The sequence below is a fragment of the Anolis sagrei genome, chromosome 6, assembly GCF_037176765.1.
Source record: "Anolis sagrei isolate rAnoSag1 chromosome 6, rAnoSag1.mat, whole genome shotgun sequence".
Classification (NCBI taxonomy): Eukaryota; Metazoa; Chordata; class Lepidosauria; order Squamata; family Dactyloidae; genus Anolis; species Anolis sagrei.
This window is the reverse complement of record NC_090026.1, coordinates 34,651,016-34,673,475: the sequence shown is the minus strand read 5'-3', so window position 1 is coordinate 34,673,475 and position 22,460 is coordinate 34,651,016. Positions and strand designations below refer to the sequence as shown.

At 41.2% G+C, this 22,460-nt stretch overlaps 1 protein-coding gene across 2 annotated transcripts in view; it reads left to right on the top strand.

The window, feature by feature from the left end:
- Positions 1–22,460, top strand: part of TBKBP1 (TBK1 binding protein 1) — a 109,315-nt gene that overhangs the window by 40,926 nt on the left and 45,929 nt on the right. For both annotated transcript variants that reach the window (XM_060780906.2, XM_060780907.2), the window contains 4 exons: positions 4,652–4,932; positions 7,134–7,256; positions 16,402–16,506; positions 20,456–20,597. In XM_060780906.2, coding sequence (XP_060636889.2) covers positions 4,652–4,932; positions 7,134–7,256; positions 16,402–16,506; positions 20,456–20,597 — 651 coding nt within the window. The remainder of the gene's footprint in view (positions 1–4,651; positions 4,933–7,133; positions 7,257–16,401; positions 16,507–20,455; positions 20,598–22,460) is intronic.

The window sequence follows — 22,460 nt, the reverse complement described above, 5'->3', positions numbered from 1 at the left end:
AATCCTCTCATTTCACCTTGATCAGGGAACGGTCTCTTTGAGCTAAGATTTCTGTCTTAATTTCCAAATAAGAAAATATATATTTCTCTTTCTATGTCTATGTCCCAGTCTCTCTTCTGTGTGTTTTTGAATGACAAACTGTAGTTGGTCCTTCATGCATCCTCAGGAGCCATCTCAAGGTCTCCGATTTTGGATCAGAAACCTCAGAACATGGGACAATCCTGAACTGGCAATTCTTTCTCTTGGCAAAGTATAGAAGGAGAGCAGCTGTCTAGGTTGAAGATTTTGAATGTAAAAGGAAAACCCCAGGAGTTCAAGAAATTATTTTATCATCACAGATAGCACACAGAAAGTTTATGCGTTTATGAAAAATATAATTTTACTGCTGTGTGGATCTGGGTGTTTACTGTTCAGCACCCTGAAGGGTCCGTGTTTAAGGAATTGTTAAATCTCAGTCTTTCAGAGGATTGTGCAGTGTTTACGGTGGACTCTGCAGAAGATGCTTCAGCTGTACTTTATAAAAAGAAAAACCAGCCTGTTTAGCAAGTCATGCAAATGCTGATTTGTTATCAGTAAATGTTTGATTTTTATACCTATTTTATATACCTAGATAGGCAGTTGCCCAAGTTACAAACAAGATTGGTTTTGTAGGTTTGTTCATAAGATGAATTTGTTTGTAAGTCAGAATAGGTACAGTTTTAAGGTGTGACTCCTTACCTACTTACTCAGGTGGTCCCTCTTAGCCCGTGGATGATGGCCCTCCAAGCATAGTGTCTTGCTGGTGAGTCCGTAGGTGGCTGTGGAGCCCTATTCTTGATCCACGTTTTCATTGGTTGTAACTCCAGACACGTGCGCGCGTGCACACACACACATATGGCTGGAGTTACACTTTAAAAATGTGTGTGTGTGTGTGTATGTATCGCTTTGGATAGCCTAGGGAAGGGAGATTTGTTTAACCCCCATTACCTCCTTCTGATCCAACCTAAAAACATGGATCTTTAAGCAGACTTTTGGCCTTGGGTAGGCTGAAATGGGCCCATATGAGGTTGACACTTTGGCACTTTAGTTGTGATTTGAAGGCAGCTAGTTTTAACTACAGATGGTCTGTGTTTTAAATTGTGTTTTTATTTTATTTTATGTGTTAATAGTGGTTGCTTTTATAACTTTTATGTGATATTGTTTTTATACTCATGTATAAAAACACTTGTAATGCCTTGTAAGCCATCCCAAGTGCCATTTGGGAAATGGTAGCGGGATATAAATAAATATTATCATCATCATCATCATCATCATCATCATCATCATCATCATCATCATCATCATCACCCCTGTGTTGTTTTGTTGCCTGTGCCCCTGTTCAGAAGATTTCACCTCATTTTCTGTCTCTGTGATAATTAGATTTTGAAAATTTGGCTTGTTGTAGAAACAAGGATTGGTGACAAATCTTCAGTGGAGACCCCCTTTCCCCAAGATAACTCTTCCAGGAGTGATTTTCCCTTCTGAGCAGTAGATTTCTCTCACTTTTTGTTGTCTCACCTCCATCCTTAACTGTGAGTCATTAATAAGTTGGATGCTTGTAACTCGGGGACTGCCTGCATACCAGGGTGGGGGGGGGGGAGGGGTGGAGTGTCGCGTAAACTTTTGTTGGGCCAAAAGAGGTCCTGAGTGAAAATGTTTAAGAAGCTCCAGTCTAGAAGGACTCCTGAGTCCTAATGCAGTTCTGTCACAAAACAAAAAAGTTCACATTAAGCACGCGCGCGCACACACACACACACACACACACACTTGTACCCTGCCTCCATCTTCCCGAAGGGACTCAGGGCGGCTTAGAGATGGCACAATGTACCTGGAACAACGCAAAAAATAAACAATAGGATCCCTTATCTGGAATTCCAAAAATCAACATTGTCCATGTGGATGGCATTCTTTTCTGAGAGTACAATGTAAACAATCATTGTTTCGTGCACAACATTATTAAAATGGTGAATATAAAATTATCTTCGGGGTAGGTATAGGAGTTAGATACGAGACATATATACATTTTGTATTTAGACTTGGGCCCCATCTCCAAGATATCTCATTATGTTTGTTCAAGTATTCCAAATCCAACAAAGTCCTAAATATGGAGCATTTCTGGCATTGCAAATAAAGGATGCTCCACCTGTACCAGAGGTTAAATTAGTAGTGCTATGAAGGGAAGCAGAACTGGAGGCAGCAATGGAACAAGATCCCTAGGAAAGCGCTTTTATCGAAGTTCTCTGAAATAAAACAAAGTGTACAAGAGAAGACTTGACATCCCTTCACACTTTGAAAGCAAGTAGGAGGAGACATGGTTGTGCCAGATGGCTTCATCCATCACTGTACAAGGATTTCTGTTTGCATATTGACAAGTGTGTGAAGGAATTCTCCACATACGAGGGAATCCTGGTTGACCTAAGCAGGAGGTATGGTTGGCACATGCCAGCAAGTGGCAGTGCCAGTCGCTCATACATATTTTCAGTGTACGAAGGGTGAAAGTCAGGTAAAGAAGTAGGTCAAGGCTTGTTGTTAGACAGAATGAGGTAACTGGCTCAAATGACTGTGGTGGTTGCACCTTTCCTCCACCTCTCTTTCTTGGAGGCTATTCCATATGATAGTCCTAGGCTTCAAGTAGACTTCTGCCCTGGATTACCAGTTGCGCTTAGTTTTGTGTGGGAATCTGGGCTTGTTCCACTCTGCCTGTTGCAGTCTGGATCTGCAGGAAAGTGGAGAGTGGGAAGTATGACTGTTTCGTTAGAAGAAGAGGTTGACTTCTACTCAATTTATATCCTTTGAAAATGACTGTATATCCTCCGTCTTTACATCATTATTTATTGAGAGACCTGCTGGACAAAAACAAAACAGTATGGAGATCTATAGTAGCTCTGATTTGGAAATCAATTTCTGATTAATCTCTGTACATCAATTTGATTTAAAATGGATTTTTAAATGTCTGGGTTTTTATTTATTTATTTATTGCATTTTTTGAAATGCAAAAGAAAGTATTGAATGATTGATTGATTTTGTATCCTATTGTGTTTCAAATGAAACAGTAAGGCTTACACTATATGATAACTAATCCTCTAACTCTAATACCTTCTCTATGTATGTGTGTCCATATCTATATATGATGACTATATCTATATATCTTTAAAGTGAGAATGCATCTGTTTCCCTTTAAGATACCTTAGGAAGGCTTTTTAGGTTTGTATCCAGAACTCTCCATGAATGCTAAAATCCATGGGTGCTCAAGTCCCATTATAAACAATGGCAGAGTAGAAATGCTTCAATAAAATGACAAAATCAACTTTTGGGGGGGGGGGGGGGAGGATATATTCAAGTGACGGATGATAGAATGTGTGAATAGAAAGGGCTGACTGTGGCCCCTTCTACATATAAAATCCAGATTATCTGCTTTGAACTGGATTATATGGCAGAGTAAACTCCTATAATCCAGTTCAAAGCAGATAATTTGGATATTGCATGGCTGTGTAGATGGGGCCTGTATTAACTTCAAAGCTGCATTTTCCTGTTATTTTATTTATTATATGTTTGTCCCGATTTCTGGCAAAACCTGTGTCCGTTGGAGACACAGAGCAATTAAAAATGCCATCCTAAAGACTCTAAGGCAGCGTTTCTCAACCTGGGGGTCGCACCCCTGGGGGAGGGGGTTGCGAGGGGGATGTCAGAGAGGTCTCCAAAGACCATCAGAAAACACAGTATTTTTTGTTGGTCATGGGGGTCCTGTGTGGGATGTTTGGCCCAATTCTATCATTGTTGAGGTTCAGAATGCTCTTTGATTGTAGGTGAGTTATAAATCCCAGCAACTACAACTCCCAAATGTCAAGGTGTATTTTCCCCAAACTCCACCAGTGTTCACATTTGGGCATATTGAGTACTCGTGCCAAGTTTGGTCCATATCCATCATTGTTTGATTCCACATTCCTCTCTGGATGTAGGTGAACTACAACTCCAAAACACAAGGTCGATGCCCACCAAACCCTTCCATTATTTACTGTTGGTCATGGAAGTTCTGTGTACCAAGTTTGGTTCAATTCTATTGTTGGTGGAGTTCAGAATGCTCTTTGATTGTAGGTGAACTATAAATCCCAGCAACTACAACTCCCAAATGACAAAATTGAACTCCCCTCACCCCCAACCTCATCAGTTTTCAAATTTGGGCATATCTGGTATTTGTGCCAAATTTGGTCGAGTGAATGAAAATACATCCTGCATATCAGATATTTACATTACAATTCATAACAGTAGCAAAATTACAGTTGTGAAGTAGCTACAAAAATAGTAATGTTTGGGGGTCACCACAACATGAGGAACTATATTAAGGGGTTGCAGCTTTAGGAAGGTTGAGAACCACTGCTGTAAGGCATTGATCTTTTCCTCAGGTTTTCATACTCCCTTTTTTGGTGCATGCTCAAAGGAAATTTTATATGTTATGTTTTTAACTGTGTAAGCCACCCCAAGTCCCTTTGGGGAGATGGAGACAGGGTATAAAAATAAAGTTGTTGTTGTTGTTGTTGTTGTTATTATTATTATTATGCAATAGAAAGTAAGTTCAACAAGATGGAGCATGCCTCATCTATTTCTCACTCTTGTTTCTTGTCCTTTCCTACAGTCAGAGTTTGCTATGCCCTGGTGTTCCCTGCTGAACGCCCAGCTTTTCCGGACTGTGCCATGGACTCCATGTTTGAGGATGATATCAGCATCCTCACCCAAGATGCGCTGGTTCAGGACGATGAGTGGCTGGACAGCCCCAACACCGACTTCTCCAGTGAGATGTGCTCCGCTTCTCACTTTGCTCTAATCACGGCCTACGATGACATCAAGAATCGACTAACAGGACTGGAGCGTGAGAACGCCAGTCTCAAACGCAAACTCAAGATGTATGAGATCAAAGTAAGTTGTGGTTTGTAGGTATGGATGCTCCCTTGCAATCGTTCCTAATTTTTAGTTCTCCAAATGTTTTGGACTTCTCACAAAATCACAGTTATCTGTCCTGTTATTTTATTAAGGTAAAGGTTTTCCCCTGACATTAAGTCCAGTCGTGTCTGACTCTGGAGTGTGGTGCTCACCTCCATTTCTAAACTGAAGAGCTGGCATTGTCCGTAGACACCTCCAAGGTCATGTGGCCAGCATGACTGCATAGAGTGCTGTTATTTAATTACCTTATTAAATTTCAAACCCACGATACTGCCTTAAATATTAATCAGCTTGAGCATTTCCTTACAATGGAAAGTGAGGGAATGTAGGTGATTTTTTTTTATTCATTTATGTCCTGCCATTTCCACAGTGATGGAATTCAAAGTAGCTTAAAATTATTAAATCCAGGACAAGTTTACTAATTTAATAATAATTCTAAACGAATACTGAGGGTTGTGTGTGCATGTGTGTGTGTGTATGTATGTGTGTGTGTATGTATGTGTGGGTATATATATGTGTGTGTGTGTATTTCTAGCAATGGTGCTCTTGGGCCCCTTCCACACAGCTGAATAAAATCCCACATTATCTGCTTTGAACTGGAATATATGGCAGTGTGGACTCAGATAACTCAGTTCAAAGCAGACATTGTGGGATTTTCTGCCTTGATATTCTGGGTTACATGGCTGTGTAGAAGGGCCCTTAGTCATCCAGGTGTTTTGGATTTCAGCGCCCAGAGTTCCTGCCAATTGGCCAAAAGAGTATGTACATCACAAAAAGAGCATATTGATTAGCATAGAACATGCACACACCACTTGGTGTGTTTTCATGCACATTTAGAAAAGATTGCTGTCATTTAAATAAATATGCAATGCACTTTTCATCATAATGTGACGGATTATGGTCAGATAACCATTGTATTTGACTGCTGAGTCTCGGTGTCTTGAACAATGCCTGGACAGCTTTACAATGAGGAGCCTCTTGTGGTGCACTGGGTGAAACCCTTGTGCCAGCAGAACTGATGACCAAAAGGTTGGCGGTTTGAATCCATGGAGCAGGGTGAGCTCCCATCTGTCAGCTCCAGCTTCTCATGTGGAGTCATAAGAGAAAGTCTCCCACAGGATGGTAAAACATCCGGGCATCCTCTGGGCACTCCGTGTAGTAAAATACAAGGCCACCTTACCACAACGAAAGACTACTTTTATGTTTGTGCAAGTATTCCAAATTAAAAAAAAAAACAAAACCAAAAAACCCTCACAGCAACCCAGTGATTCCAGCCATGAAAGCCTTCGACAACACATTGAACATACTTTGAGTGAAATCTCAACAAAGCCTCTTAAGAAAGGCTTGGACTGAAATGTAACCACATAAAATTTCCTTTAAAATTCGGTATAATTTTTATCCTGTGTTTGAATATGGCTTTTCACCACAAAAGTTGGTTTCACAGTCAGAAAAAAATCTTTTTGATGACATAGAATCATAGTTGCATAGAATTGTAGAGTGGGAAGACACAACAAGGGCTGTCCAGTCCTACCCCTTGCCATGCAGGAAAAGCACAATCAAAATATTCCTGACAGATGGCCATCCAGCCTCTGTTTCAAAGTCTCCACCACACTCTGAGGCAGAAGGTTCCACTGTTGGACATCTCTCATAGTTAGGAAGTTCTTCCTAAAGTTCAAGTGGAATCTCCTTTCCTGTAATTTGAACCCATTTATCTGAATCCTAGTCTCCACGGCAGCAGAAAACAAGCCTGCTCCCTCTTCCTTATGACATCCTTTCAGATATTTAAGTATAGCTATCACGCCTCCTCTCAGCTTTCTCTTCTTCAGGCTAAGCATACCCAGCTCTTTAAGCCACTCCTCATAGGGCATGCTTTCTAGAGCTTTTAGTTACCCTCCTCTGGACACCTTCCAGCTTGTCAATATCCCTCTTGAATTGTGGCACAAAATCTACAGAATCCTCCAGACAGCATGGCAACTGAACTTTACAATATTGTGTCATATTTTTCAATGTCTGATAAAACATATTTAAGATAGCTGGCTCTCTGATATGTAAGATCTTATGGTTTCAGTTTTGCATTTTCAATTAATAGGTCTCCCCACTTTGCATAAATATTTGAGAAAACAGACACAAGCGCCACAATGTTTGCTCACATTTTTTCTTATACTCCCGGCATGCAGTTCCCGCTGATCAGTGAGTTTGGAGAGGAGCGTATCTTCCCATCCTACGACTCCAAAGAGACATCTCTTTTGAAAAGTGAGAAGGCCAATCTCCAGCAACAGTTGAATCAATTCCAGCGTGAGGTGAGTGATATGTCTTGACAGACTTGGAAGGGGCTTTTAAAGAGGAAAGGCTTTTAGCTGACAATTTAGCTCATAGATTTTTGCCTCTAGCAGGATGCATTGCACTCGTGCCTCATGAATTGCGGTGATTAGCTCAAGAATATGGTCTATGACAGGGGTCCTCAAACTAAGGCCCGGGGGCTGGATACGGCCCTCCAAGGTCATTTACCCGGCCCTTGCTCAGAGTCAACCTAATGATCTGAAAGCACACAACAACAACCCTATCTCATCAGCCAAAAGCAGGTCCACACTTCCCATTGAAATACTAATGTTTATATTTGTTAAAATTGTTCTTCATTTTAATTACTGTATTGTTTTAAGTGTTGGGGGTTTTTTTTGCACTACAAATAAGATATGTGCATGCATAGGAATTCATTTATGTTTTTTTCAAATTGTAATTCGGCCCTCCAACAGTTTGAGGGACTGTGACCTGGCCCTCTGTTTAAAAAGTTTGAGGACCCCTGGTCTATGGTGTTTTTGGGTGAACTTGTTATGCCAGGTTAAAAGTGGTGCCACACAGAGTGCTAAAGTACAGTGGAGGCCAAGGAGGACATCCACTTCCCTGCCCTGCTCTAGAACAAAAAAGTATCATTGAGTTGGAAGAGCCCTTGTGGACCATCCCCCTGCCAAAGAAGCAGGAAAATGGCATTCAAAGCATCCTTGACAGATGGCCATCCAGGCCCTGTTTAAAAACCTCCAAAATAGGAGCCTCCACCACACTCCATGGCGGAGAGTTCCACTGCTTAACAGCTCTCACAGTTAGGAATTTCTTCATAATATTAGATTAAGATACGTTGCTACCATTCTATTTATTTTCTTACAATATTAGCTGTCCCGGATTGTTTCATGTCTGGAGTTCCCATGTTTTTGAGTGTTGTTCTTTATTTACTGTTATGATTTTAGATTTTTTTAAAAATACTAGTAGCCAGATTTTGTTCATTTTCATGCTTTCTTCCTTTTTGTTGGAATTGTCCACATGCTTATGGATTTCAGTGGCTTCTCTGTGTAGTCTGACATGGTGGTTGTTGGAGTGGTCCAGCATTTCTGTGTTCTCAAATAATATGCTTTGGCCAGGTTGGTTCATCAGGTGCTCTGCTGTGGCTGACTTCTCTGGTTGAATTAGTCTGCAGTGCCTTTAATGTTCCTTGATTTGTTTTTGCCCACTAATCACCTCTCAACAAAGGATTCCCCCACACAGTAAGAAGCCACACCTTGAAACTGCTAGGCCATTAAATGCTAATCAAGGTGGCCAATTGAAACATTCACACCTAACTCCAACAGACAAGTGTTCTTTCTCCCATCCTGGACGTTCCATAGATATATAAACCCCATTTTTCTGGCTTCCAACTGACCTCACCACCTCTGAGGATGCCTGCCATAGATGCAGGCAAACCATCAGGAGAGAATGCTTCTGGAACATGGCCATATGTTATGTACCCCAAAAGGTTCCTGTTCTTTTGTGCAGAGTGTTCAAGGAGTAGTAAGGTAATTTAGATCAATGAGACACTTTAGAGACCAAATTTGGTTTTAACACTATTCGTGTAACATTTATTGAAATACAGTCACCATAGAATCACATCAAAAGAGAGCTTTCATGCACACATTCCAGACAATCACACATACTCACACACACACAGGCCTTCTCCGGAAAATGATGATCAGCTTTCCTCCAAGAAGGTGTGGACGTTCCTGGTTGCTGCAGATCAGGAAGCGTGCATGATCTGCTGCATTTATAGGCCAAATCAATTTTTCTTCTTTTTATTAAACATGCTGGTCTGTTATTTCAACTTCAAGACATCCACATTCCAGGCCACAGGACTTATGGAGTACCTCCTGCACATTCCTTGCACTCCTTACATGCTCGGCCGCACACCTTATTGTTCATTGTTGTTCAGCTATGCCTTACTGCCTCCTCGCTTCGACTGCCAAGTCTGACCCATATCATGCTTTGCGCAAACTCCATGTTGATTCTTCTTGCCTTGTTTCTTCTGCTCTTCCGCATGCACTCACACATTCATTCATTACACATACAGGCCAAAAATTTTTCGACAACCAATGATTCCAGCTATGAAAGCCTTCGACAATACATATCTTGTTGTTTTTTGTTGTGTGCCTTATGGCACACATGTTGTTTTGGATTTATGGCAACACAATGGTAACTCTTAAGGTTGCAATAGGGTTTCTTTAGGATTGCCATAAGTTGGAAACTACTTGAAGGAACACATCAAGAATAATAAATCACTGGAGCTAAGAGTAAGTGACTCAGCCAGCATCACCCAGCCATATTTTAATAATTGAGCAAGGAATGAAGCATGGTCTTCAGACTTGTAGTCAAACACACAAACCACTACACCATGCTGGCTCTCTCACCTTATATCCAAAGATCTCATGGTGGCCATTTAAACTGTAGGTCAGTGGTTCTCAGCTTGTGAGTTCCCAGGTGTTTTGGCCTACAAATCCCAGAAATTCTAGCCAATTTTCTAGCAATTTTCTGGGAACTGAAGGCTAAAATATCTGGAGACCCACAGGTTGAAAGCTACTGCTGTAGGTTCTATTCCACTGGTATTAGTACAAGGGTTGAATGAAAAATAATGCCTCCATCTTCATTACTTGGGTTTGGATGGGAATCTTTTAATAAATCAAATGCAGAAATAATCCTTAGAATGTGCTCTTTAATTACCACTATTCACTTTTCCACATAAACACCAGACAATTGGATACATTTCTGCCAATGATGAACAAGTTTTCTGAAGCCATCACGGAAGAAGTTGACACTGTTTCTGCAACCCATTGTGCACAGATCTTCCGATAGCCAAGCAAAGCAATAATGTGACCCACACGTTCTTGTGAAATGCCAGTTATGCTTGAAATTACTCTCTGAGTGATACGACGATTGTCCTGAATCAATCTTGGTGATTGCTTGCCACAGGACGTCCAATTCTTTGTCACGCAAGTTGGATGTTCCCACTTCAACATCTTTAAACTTACTCGGCCAACGATACATAGTACTTACATCAACACAACCACCATTGTGTTTGTGATTGTGATTCTTTGATGAATCTCCTTTAGGGTGACATCTTCTGGTGTCAAGAATTCAATGACTGAATGTTGCTTAAGTTGCATTGACCGACCGTCTGTGCAGGTTTCCATACTTTGTACTTTAACAACACAACCGTTCAATGCTAAGGCTCCCCAGCAAAATGGAACTGTAGAGGAGAATCTACTGAACAAGCCAGTACCTGCCACATACCAGTACTGCCATCTGATGAGGAGTTATGAAGGTGGAGGCATTACTTTTCATTCAACCCTCATAGTTGAAACTTTCTGCAAAATTTGTGAAAGGAGAATGTGCTGCAGCAGGAAGCAAGCAAGCTGATGGGATAAAAGACACATTGCCTAAAGGATACCTTTCTCTCCTGCAGTAGCAGGAAAGAGCCATTTCTGTCCCTCCACTTTGGTGGCTGAGTCAGCCACCTCACTGTGCCTTTCGGTCAGGCTGGTCCTGTTACCACTGCAGTTGCTAGGAGATTTCATTTTCCTGCTTCTTTCCTCTTCTTTCCTCTATAAAGATCACCTGCTGTTGCTCTTATTGTTGGTTATTTCTTGGAGCAGGCGTGTGCCAGAGCTTGACGGTATACACCAGAGCTGCAGCACGATGGGGCATACTTCGTTTTTCAAAAAGATGACATTGTTTTCCTTGCTCAAAGGCAGAATGAGGTGAAAGGGAGCGCTCTACAGTTTCAGCTCTGGAAATTCCATAGCACAGAGATGACATTGTAGAGCAGGGCATGGGAATCAAGGGCAGGTGGGAAGATTGGATTACCCATGTCTCGAATCACACCTTCAAGCTAGGTGACATTGTGCTTCTGTGCCGGTTTAGGTCCCAAACAGCATTTGCATCTTGAATTCTAGTGCAATTTTTCTACTGAAAACACCAGAAATCTCAAAGGCATGCTACCTTGAATCTATTAGTGGAGGAGAAGGATTCAACTGTAACTATTAATATAAATCAAAATGGAATATTAAATCAAAGTGAGAGAAAAGGGAAGCAGTGGTTCAAGAGGAGTGTCAATAAAATTATCCGGAAGAATTTTAAAATCCAGATTATCAAAACTGATAATCCACATTATCTGCTTTGAACCAGATTATATGAGTCTATGCTGACATAAAATCCAGTTCAAAGCAGATAATCTGGATTTTATATGGCCGTGTAGAAGGGGCCTTAATGATATAAATACCTCCCACCAGAGCCCCACACAACATTCTTAGGCTCCTTCTACACTGTCCTTACATCCCAGGATCTAATTCTAGATTATATGGCAGTGGAGACTCATATGATTCGGTTCAAAGCAGATAACCTGGGATCAGATTCTGGGATATAAGGACAGTGTAAAAGGGGTCTTAGTCTTTCTATGAGCTTAACACCTAGACAGGGTTAGAAAGGACACAGGGAAAGTATGCTACTCCAGATGCTATTGCATTAGAGCATCCATCATCCCTTATCATTGTCCATGCTGCTTAGGTCTGGTGGGAGTTGGTGATGTTTTTGCTATCAGTATTATTATTATCGCCATTTATTTGTATGGCACCATAACTTTACCTGGTGCTTTCCAAGTAAAAACAACAATACAGCTCCTGTCCTCAGGCTTGCAATGTGACTTGTTTTATACTTTTGTACTGGTTTTACCTGTTATATGTTCACTCTGCTGAGCTTTGTAGGCTGCCCTGAGTCCCTTTGGGGAGATGGTGGCAGGATATAAATAAATAAATAAATAATAATAATAATAATAATAATTATTATTATTATTAATGTGATTAAGGTATGGCACAAAAGGGAAACGGGATAGCAATGTGACAGGAGATCTAGTCCAACAGGAGATCTACTGCCTCTTCTCTTTTTTCATCCAAGGCTAGAGCAGTGGCAGTTGGGATGAAGGGAAGGTCTTTCATCTGCTTCTGGGCATAAGCATGATCGAGCTATGCCTTGCCCTTCTTCTCTCCCTCTGAGGCCACAGCACTGGTAGCAAGGATGGATGTAGGGCCTTTCATTTGCTTGTGGACCTCAGTATTGTGAAGCTGTGTCTGCTTCCTCCCCCTCTGAGGCCAGGGCAGTAGCAGTTGGCCTTTCATCTTCTTCTGGTCCTAGGCATGATGGAACTGGGCCTTCCTATTCTTCTCTCCCTCCAAGGCTAAAACAGTGCCAGTACCAATGAGGCCTTTCATCCTCTTGTTGCCTTAGGCATCACAGCCTTAATATCTTTTGGAGGCCGCAAATTGGTTAGCATAGCATAATTTATTTATTTACAGTATTTATATTCTGTCCTTCTCACCCCACAGGGGACTCAGGGCGGATCACAATGCACATATACATGGCAAACATTCAGTCCCATAGATACACAACATATATAAACAGACACACAGAAGCTATTTAACTTCCAGCTTCATGAGGGTATGCTTTGAATTCTGGCCACCGGGGAGCTGTCGCTTCACCGTCCACTTGTGACACTGATGGAGTACTTCCTCATTCTTTTGCATGCTGCTGGAGAGTTTTATGGTGTTGTAAATTAGTTAAATTAGCTTCCCCGCATAAGCGGTAGCTAAATTTCCTACTTGATAGATGCAACTGTCTTTCCGGTTGCAAAGGTCGACAGCAAGTGGTTGGGAGCTTACTCCATCCCGGACCATCAAGGAACTAGAAATATAATGTGTCTTCTCCTGTCAATATATTTATTTTCCTGTAGGTTTCAAAGGAAACCTGCATAGCTGTTTTACAGAATAGCTTTTATAGCAAGTAAGTCAGGAATGTCACCTCTCCATACATGACTTCCTGAGTTTTGACTTGCAAAGGAGCATAAGAAGCTATGGGTCCACCCAGCTGCCCATTATTATCTTCTTTCACTGGCAGTTTTCCAAAGCATCAAGAGCGTCCTGTTTATCATGCATGTGTTTCCTGTTGGAAAAGCGGTTGGATGCATTCCCAACTTGCTGCCAAAGCATTTTGGAACACTTCAGTACAGGTTGAGAAATGTTAACATTTTCTTGTTGTTTAAAAAATCTCAATTAGGGGCTAGAATGACTCTCCTTGTTGCTTTCTGTCGACAAGTGACAAGCTTTTAGGAATTAACTGCAAGAGTTTTTAATTGAGTGCTTTTGGTGTTGTGTTGCCTGATTGATTTTTATCTCATGTCTTTCAATGGCTCTGTTTTAAAAGGCTTTAATTAATGGATTGTTTAATTTGATTTTAACAATACCTTTTAAATGTTTTTATTGATGATTTTGTAAATACTTTTCACCATATTTATGTTAATTATTGTAAGATGCCATTTTTCGGGGAAAAGATTCATTATATTAGAATAGATAGTCATCCCTCTGCTTGGGTTAGCAGCACAAGACCCTTGAAAAAGTGAAAAACCACAGATAAAATTGCTATTTTTTAAACCTGAGATAACATTTCTAGGTTTTTCAGTACAACTTTGGTTCCTTCTACATTGCCATATAAAATCCAGATTGTGTGCTTTGAACTGGATTATATGGCAATGTAGACTCAGATAATCCCCTTCAAATCATATAATCGGGATTTTATGCTTTGATAGTGTGGATTATATGGCAGTACGGAAGGAGCCGTAGGGTGCAGCCAGACAGCCTCTTTATTGCAGTAACTCCTGCAATAAAGAAGGGGCTCTCCAGATGACGTTCTGGACAATCCCGAATTAATTCGCTACAAACCAGGAAAACCATGGTTTGTAGCAAATTAATTAGATAGTGGATTTCTTGGAAGGTGCAGGATAAACCCACAATTTCCAGTGTCTGGACTGCAGTTCAGACACCATTCCCACAGTTTTCTGGACTAAATTATTCCAGAAAACTGTGGGAATACCTACCATCCTCCCCCAAAGCCCCCAACTCCCTTTTAAAAGTAAAGAAAAGTTACCCGGCCTTCAGTATAGTGTTGCAGCAGCTCTCCTGGCATTTTCTCCCCCCCTCACCCCTGCTCTCCTGGCACATCATTTCTACGTGCCAGAAGAGCTGCTGCAAGACTGTACTGGAGGGCGGGTAAGTTTTCTTTACTTTTAAAAGGGGGTTGGGGGCTTTGGGGGAGGAAGATGGGTATTCCCACAGTTTTCTGGACTAATTTAGTCCAGAAAACTGTGGGAATGGTGTCTGGACTGTAGTCCAGACACTGGAAATAGTGGGTTGGGGCCTTTGAGGGAGGGGGATATGGCTACCAGATGTTATTGCATGCCAGTCCTTTGAGAGCATCTGGACACCCACCCCAGAAAGTGCGCACTTTCTGGGGTGGGTGTGGACAGGCCCCAGGAATATCTGTATTTTTAAAACATGGATGATCCTGGGATAATTGCCTGTCTGAAACCGCCCCTAGAGAAATATTCTTTATAGAAATATCTAAAGCTTAATCTACACTGCCCTATATCTCAGGATCTGATCTCAGATTATCTTCTTTGAGCTGTATTATATGAGCCTACACTGCCAGATAATACTGGATAAGAAGATAATCTGGTATCAGATCCTGGAATATAGTGGGGTTGCTTACCTGGAACCATGTTTCTTCAAGTGGCCATCTGTAAAATTCACACAGGTGCATATTTCACAGAGACCATGCTGAAGAAAGTGGGGTTGCTTACCTATAACCATATTTCTTCGAGTGGTCACCTGTGAAATTTGCACAGATGTGTATTTCACCAAGACCATGATGAAGAAAGTGGGGTTGCTTACCTGTAACCATGGGCGCATCCAGACAGTCCCTTTATTGTGGAAACTTCCACAATAAAAATGGGCTGTCCAGATGAGGTTCTGGGCAAGCTGCAATTAATTCACCACAAACCAGGAAAACTCTGGTTTGTGGCAAATTAATTAGATAGTGGATTTATTGCGTGCCTTCTTGGAAGGTGCGGAATAAACCCAATATTTCTGGTGTCTGGACTGTAGTCCAGGCACCATTCCCACAGTTTTCCAGACTAAATTAGTCCAGAAAACTGTGGGAATCCCAACCCCCTCCGCAAAAATCCTAAACCCCCCTTTAGAAGTAAGGAAAACTCCCCCCCCCCCCCCCGGTTCTCCTGGCACATCATTTCTATGCATCAGGAGAGCTCTGGCAACACTCTACTGGAGGTCAGGCAAGTTTTGCGATTTAGTCCGTAAAATTGTGGGAATGGTGTTGAGTCCCCAGGTGCCAGTCCTGGAAGAACATCTGGACACCCACCCCAGAAAGCGCGTGCTTTCTGGGGTGTGTGTGTGGATAGGGGTCTAGGAACATCTGTGTTTTTAAAATGCGGATGTTCCTGGGATAAAGAGCTGTGTGGAAGTGCCCCAAATTTCTTCGAGTGGTCGTCAGTGAAATTACTGAAGGAAGTTGATTGTAGAGTCACACTAGAAGACCTAGAGCAGTAGTTCTCAACTTGTGAGCCCCCAAGTGTTTTGGCCTACAACTCCCAGAAATGCCAGCCAGTTTACCAGCTGTTACGATTTTTGGGAGTTGAAGGCCAAAACATCTGGGGACTCACAGGTTGAGAACCAGTGACCTAGAGATTCCTAGAGAAGATACTTTTGATGTGATAGAAGAACTATAAATGAATGGATAATGGTGGTATTGTTCTGGATAGGACTTCAATAATATCATTGCGAAAATATGACACTACTTTCCAGGTGCCACATTGTTCAACAATGCCTGTTGGATAGAATTGGAATCAGTTATGGTCTAGTTTGAGTCACGGTAGACTGTGAGATCTAAAAAATAAAATAAAATAAATGTGTTGAGAAAAAAATAAACAATTGAGGAGATGTAGGATGATTAATGTTGAGTGAAAAGCTCATTATCATGTTAAGCTCCATACCCAATCTTGCTCAACAAAAACACAGGGAGCACCCTGGTGAACTGAAAGACTGAACTGTTAGCACTGTACAGCATTTGATACACATTGGAAGCAGAAGTCTCCTCTGAGCTTAGTCATGGGAAGGGATAGCATGAGTATCTAAAATGCCATGAGAGGCTATTGTCAGTCTCTACCCTTTGAAACTAAACAATCACAAATTCAATGATTGCATCATGTTTTCTCTGTCTTTCATTTTCTCTGTTTCCCATCCCTAGCTGCAGAAAAGCAAGGAGAGGGAAGAGCAGCTGGCTGAGATGATCCAAGCCTATGAAAAGCTGTGTGTGGAGAAGACTGACCTTGAATCAGAGCTGGGGCAGATGGTGGGTTTGACCAGGCCGCAAGGCACACAGTGCCCTCCTTTTCCATGTACCTGTTGGCATGATGCTGTGATGTGATGATGGCCATTGCTGCATCCGCTCAGACTGCAGCTTTGCTTTTTTAAATTTAGCTGCTGGAACCAGATCTTTTTCTAAAACTAACTTGTGGAGAATTGCCAAAAGTTCCACCCCAAAGGCCTTCCTGAGTAATTGTTTTCTTTTTTCCGCTAAGCTGACATTTGGTGGCACTTCTCATGAAATAAGGAAGGCTGCTCATCTCCCCCGATGCTATCACTGATTTTAACACATGCTTTGTCTGTTTTGCCAAAAATTCAATAATAGAAGGCTGAATTAGTTGTTAAAAATGGTTAACATATAATCATACTAATATTTAATCTACTTTGTTTCTCATGCTTCTTCTACACTGCCATATAACCCAGATTATCAAAGCAGATAATCCACATTATCTGCTTTGAACTGGATTATATGAGTCTACATTGCCATATAATCCAGTTCAAAATAGATAATCTGGATTTTATCTGACAGTGTAGAAGGGCCCTCCAGAAGTTATAGTAAAGCTTTGAATCAACTAGTTTCTCTAACTACTTACAAGTAAAGCTTATAACTAGAGAGGATATAGTTTTTAGCTTTTAATATTGTTATTATGCACTGTCTTATGTCTAATTGCACTATAATGGTTCTTTTGCTTATCAATGTATGTATTTTTATGGCATTGAATTGTGCCGATTGTGTACGCTGCTCTGAGTCGCCTCCAGGCTGATATGAGCGGGGTAGAAATAATGCAAATAAATAAATAAATAAAAAGTACTTTCAGTTAATGCTTTCCCAATAATAATGTTATTATCATAGTTGTGAAAATGAGGGACAGATTCATTATCTTGGTGGCGTAACTGTTAACTTCTTAGGGCCTTTCCGCACAGCCGTATAACTCAGAATATCAAGGCAGAAAATCCCACAATATCTACTTTGAACTGGTTTATCTGAGTCCACACTGCCATATATTCCAGTTCAAAGGAGAAAATGTGGGATTTTATTCTGCTGTGTGGAAGGGGCCTTTGTTACATTTATAATTCTAGGGACATGGCCTAGAATGAATGAATAGTGCATGAAGAATAATATATAATGAAAAGGCTGACAATTTGCACTCTACACCGTTGTGAGAGTACTGTGAAATGAATCAAATGAAGATATATTTTGTAGTATATGCTGGGATCTTGTAGCATTCTAATAATCATAGGTGTGCTTCTAATTGAGATAGGGTGGAAGGAAGAATATTGAAATATTTTTAATTATAAAAGATGGTTTGGACTGGAAGAAGCGAGCCAATATGATGTAGCAGTTTGAATGATGCATTAGGACACTGGGGCTGGATCTACACAGCCATATAATCCAGTTTCTGAATCCAGATTATCTGCTTTGAACTGGATTACATGAATCTACACTGCCATATAATACAGGTCAGAGCCGATAGTTTGGATTCAGAAAATGGATTATATGGCAGTGCAGATGGGGCCTGGGAGACCAGAGTTTGAATCCCCCGCTTGGCCATGGAAACCCACTGGGGCTCCTTCTACACTGCCATATAAAATCCAGATGATCTTCTTTGAACTGGATTAGATGGCAGTGTAGACTCATACAATCCTCTTCAAAGCAGATACTGTGAATTATCTGATTTGATAATCTGGATTATATGTTAGTGTAGAAGGGGCCTGGGTGACCTTGGACAAATCACACACTCTCAGCTTCAGAATAAGGCAGTGGCAACACCCTTTAATAATAATAATAATAATAATAATAATAATAATAATAATAATAGTAATAATAATAATAATAATACACTTTATTTATATTTCGCTCTACCTCCCAGAGGGGATTCAAAGTAGATTACAGTATACACATATATAGCCAAACATTCAATGCCTCTTATATAGTAACAACAATGGCATACAATACACAAACAAAGGCAAAGGTTTCCCTTTCCATCTCCGGTGTCTGGAGGCGATGCTCAAGTCAGGCTATGGGGAGGTGCTCTTGTTCCATTTATCCATGCTGAGGAGCTTGTTGTCCATAGACCTCCTGTTCTTGTCGCTGGCATGGCTGCACGGGCACCTTTTACATTCCTGCCAAGGCAGTACCTATTGATCTACTCACATTGCATATTTTCAAATTGCTAGGTTGGCAGAAGCTAAGGCTAGCAGTAGAAGCTCACCCCAACCCGTGACTTTGAATTGCCAACCTCCTGGTCAGCAAGTTTTCTGTAGCTAGCAGTGTAACCCACTGTCTATTTGTGAGCAAGTCTTGTCAAGTTAGCCCTGTGATGGCTTCATCTTGGGGTTGCAATAAATCAGAAATGACTTGAAGGCACACAACAGCAACAACAACAACATAGGGCCCTTCCATACAGCCATATAACCCAGAATATCAAGACAGATAATCCATAGTATCTGCTTTGAACTGGGTTATCTGAGTCCACATTGCCATATAATCCAGTTCAATGTGGATTTCTTACAGCTGTGTGGAAGGGACCATAGAGGAAGAAAAGGAGAAGAAACAAAGGGAGATCTGGATAATCAGAATGAATGGAGAGAAGAAAAAGGAGTCTGGGAAAAAAGGAGAATATAGCGGGAAAGTACGAAGGAAGATTTGAGTTTTGCTTTGATCTGACTAGCTAAGCTGTCGGAAAGCCACTGGCATTATTCAGGAAATCTAAATGAAGAGAAAGCTGATGAGGATCAAAGCAGAACTGGGAGTGGAGGCTTCAGAGCAGGAGGACAGGAAACTGGCCTTCAAATTGGAGGGCCTTCTGATTTAAGCACAGCTTGAAATTTTATCTTTTAAAAAGTGAATTGATGAGGCGCACTTTTTAAAATTCATGGCATTACAAGCAACAGATTGCGTTTTAATTAAATTGGTGTTTTTAAAAGGAAAAAGTGATTCAAGTGTTAGATGGGGAATTGGAAGATCCAAATAGATCGCATTCGTGAAATTCAGCAGATGAATTTACTCTCACCTCCATCATAAGGGAGGGGAAAGTGTGGAGGATAAGTACTATGTATGCTCCTTTGAACTCACTGACTCAAAATCGGGATGTAAATGTAATTAAATATTTTAATGACCTTTTCCAGACAACATTTTAGAAATAATATGTAAACGATGTTTACCACTCTGAAAGGGTGATAGTATTATCATTTATGTACTTTTATAAGAAGAATGTCCATATGCCTCCATTGTCAAAGTAACATGTTACAAGTAATGTTGTTACAGTGAACCTGCTGTATCTGCAAGCGTTTGATTCCAGGACCCTGCATAGATACCAAAATAGGTGAATGGTCAAATACCACACTATTAAATGGTTGCAATGATGATTATATTTTTTCAAGGCAATGGATACAGTGGGCTCACTGTGCTTCTAAATCAGGCATGGGCAATCTTAGTCCCTCCAAGTGTTTTGGACTCCAACTCCGACAATTCCTAACAGCCGGTAGGCTGTTAGGAATTGTGGGAGTTGGAGTCCAAAACACTTGGAGGGCCAAAGTTTGCCCATGCCTGTCCTATATGTTGATTGTGATCATCAAGGCTACGACCTCTTCGACACTGCCATATAAAACCCAGATTATCTACTTTGAACTGGATTATATGGCAGTGTAGACTCGTATAATCCAGTTCAAAGCAGATACCATGGATTATCTGATTTGATAATCTGGATTATATATGGCAGTGTAGAAATGGCCTATGAGTGTGCCTTCTTCTGAGTCTAATGGAGTTTTGTGTCCAGGACTAGACTGAAAAGGGAGGACAATGAGAAACAGTCTTGTTAGTTAAAATGGTAAAATAGGGTTTAACCCCTCCCCCTGCCCCAGGTAAACTAAAGTTATCTTCTCCCTATACTTTCTCTCTCCCTCCATCTATTCTGGCCCTGATCTTCCTGCAGAGAGCACTGGTTGAGACCCATCTGAATCGGATCCGAAGCCTGGAGCAGCAGCTGAGGCAGAGAGATGGCAACTCATTTCCGAACCTCAACTCTCAGCTTCCAAACCAGGAAGTTCAATACCTGTCGCTTCATGGTGGCCATGGTAAATATTTGATCTCCAGGTTTCCACAATCCCTTTGAAACACCTGTACTTTCCTGAGGTTGAAATTTGAAACACAGTTTATGTGGAAATAAGTCCCTCTGCAGAAATGTCTCATCTACATCCTCTCTGGGAGTTGTGGTTGCACATTCATAGTGTGGAGGTGATGTCTCAGGAAATCATGGAATATATATCTCCAGGTGGCTGGAAAAAGTTGGTGAAGCCACATCCTAAGGGGAAAAACCTAATTGTCTAGTAGGCTTGTGCATGGATACGGAGTGGTCAATTCCTTTTGGCCAATCTGTCTTGTTTGGCTTGGCTGGATGGGTGTAATGGTGTGGGCTCAGCCATCACATTTTTTTGATCAATTATGGGACCATGTGGTAGCCGATCACGGCTCCTCCTCCCCTATACGGCATCATGTGGTGGCCTGCTTGCACTGTGTTTCCCTGTGAGCCCTGCCTGCAAGCGATGGGGTCTCCTTCCTTAACCCCATTGCTGAAACCTGGGCTCCTTTGAAAGGAAAAAAGGAAAGAATCCCAGGAAGGATGCTTTCTTAACCCCGTTGCTGAAACCCAGGCTCTTTTGAAAGGACTGGGATTGGACTGGGACAGGACTGGAAAGGGGAGCATCGTAAGCTCCCCATTCCCACCAATGGACCGGATCTAGCTGCATTTTTTTGTCTGCGGACCAAAAACGGCTATCCAGCTATCCACCCTTTTTTGGAAGGCACACGAAAATGGATACAGGGGTCTACCGAAATCCAGCCAGAAGAAATGGATCAAAGTTCAGCAGAAATGCACAAGCCTATTGTCTAATCTGTTGATTTTTTTCCTCCGAGTTTTGTAAACTATGGTATTTGTGTTGAGGAACAAGACATTTTTGCCAGTAGATGGTGCTATAATTACTTGAGATAGAAAAATAGATACACATACACAAACACATTTACATAGTTACATATATCTAATATAATCAATTTCCAAATGACTTCAGAAATATTATTTGGCCATTCTTCATTTAAATTTCCAAAGCATAACTGTCACTCTTTAAAAATTGGCAGGCGGGGAGGTTGTAATTTATTTGCCATCACAACCCACTTTTTATTATTATTATGCACCAAAAGTAGTTCATATTAACTTCTCTTTGCAAGGTGAATGGTCTCACAAATTTATGTTTAAAGGAATGCTCTCTGTGATTAATAAAGGGTGCTAAAGCGATAAGACATTCTGATCTAATTGCTGTTTTGCCCTTAATTTTTAACACTAACTTTTAATCTAATATACTATCACAGTTTCAATCAAAATACAGTCAAAGAAGCTAAAGAAAGAGAGAGATAAAGTGAGAATAGGGAGGGAAAGACATATAAGTAAAACATGGTAGAGTTGTGACTGTAATAAAAATTAGAAAAGGGAAAAACATCATGTCATTACACATCAAGAGTGAATTACAGGGAGTGGTCAACCCCTTCTGTTTAAACAGCTCCACAGGCTGCTGATAAGTTTCAGGTCTCAATTCAAGGTGCAGGTTATCATCTACAAATCCCTAAATGGTTCGAGACCTGCCTATCTTCACAACCGCATCTTCCCCTACGAACCTGCACAATCTCTAACATCTTTTGGGGAGGCCCTCCTTTCGCTCCCACCCCTGTCACAAGTGTGGTTAGTGGGGACGAGAGAGAAGGCCTTCTCGGTAGTGGCCTTCCTGCTCTGGAACTCTCTCCCCATGGAGATTAGACTGGTGCCCACCCTGGTCATGTTTCATAAAATCCTAAAAACATAGGTGTTTTACTGTGCCTTTGATTAAGCAGTTTACCAGATAACTTTGGCCCCCCAACCATAACTCAGTGTCTTGCCCTTGCACTTTACT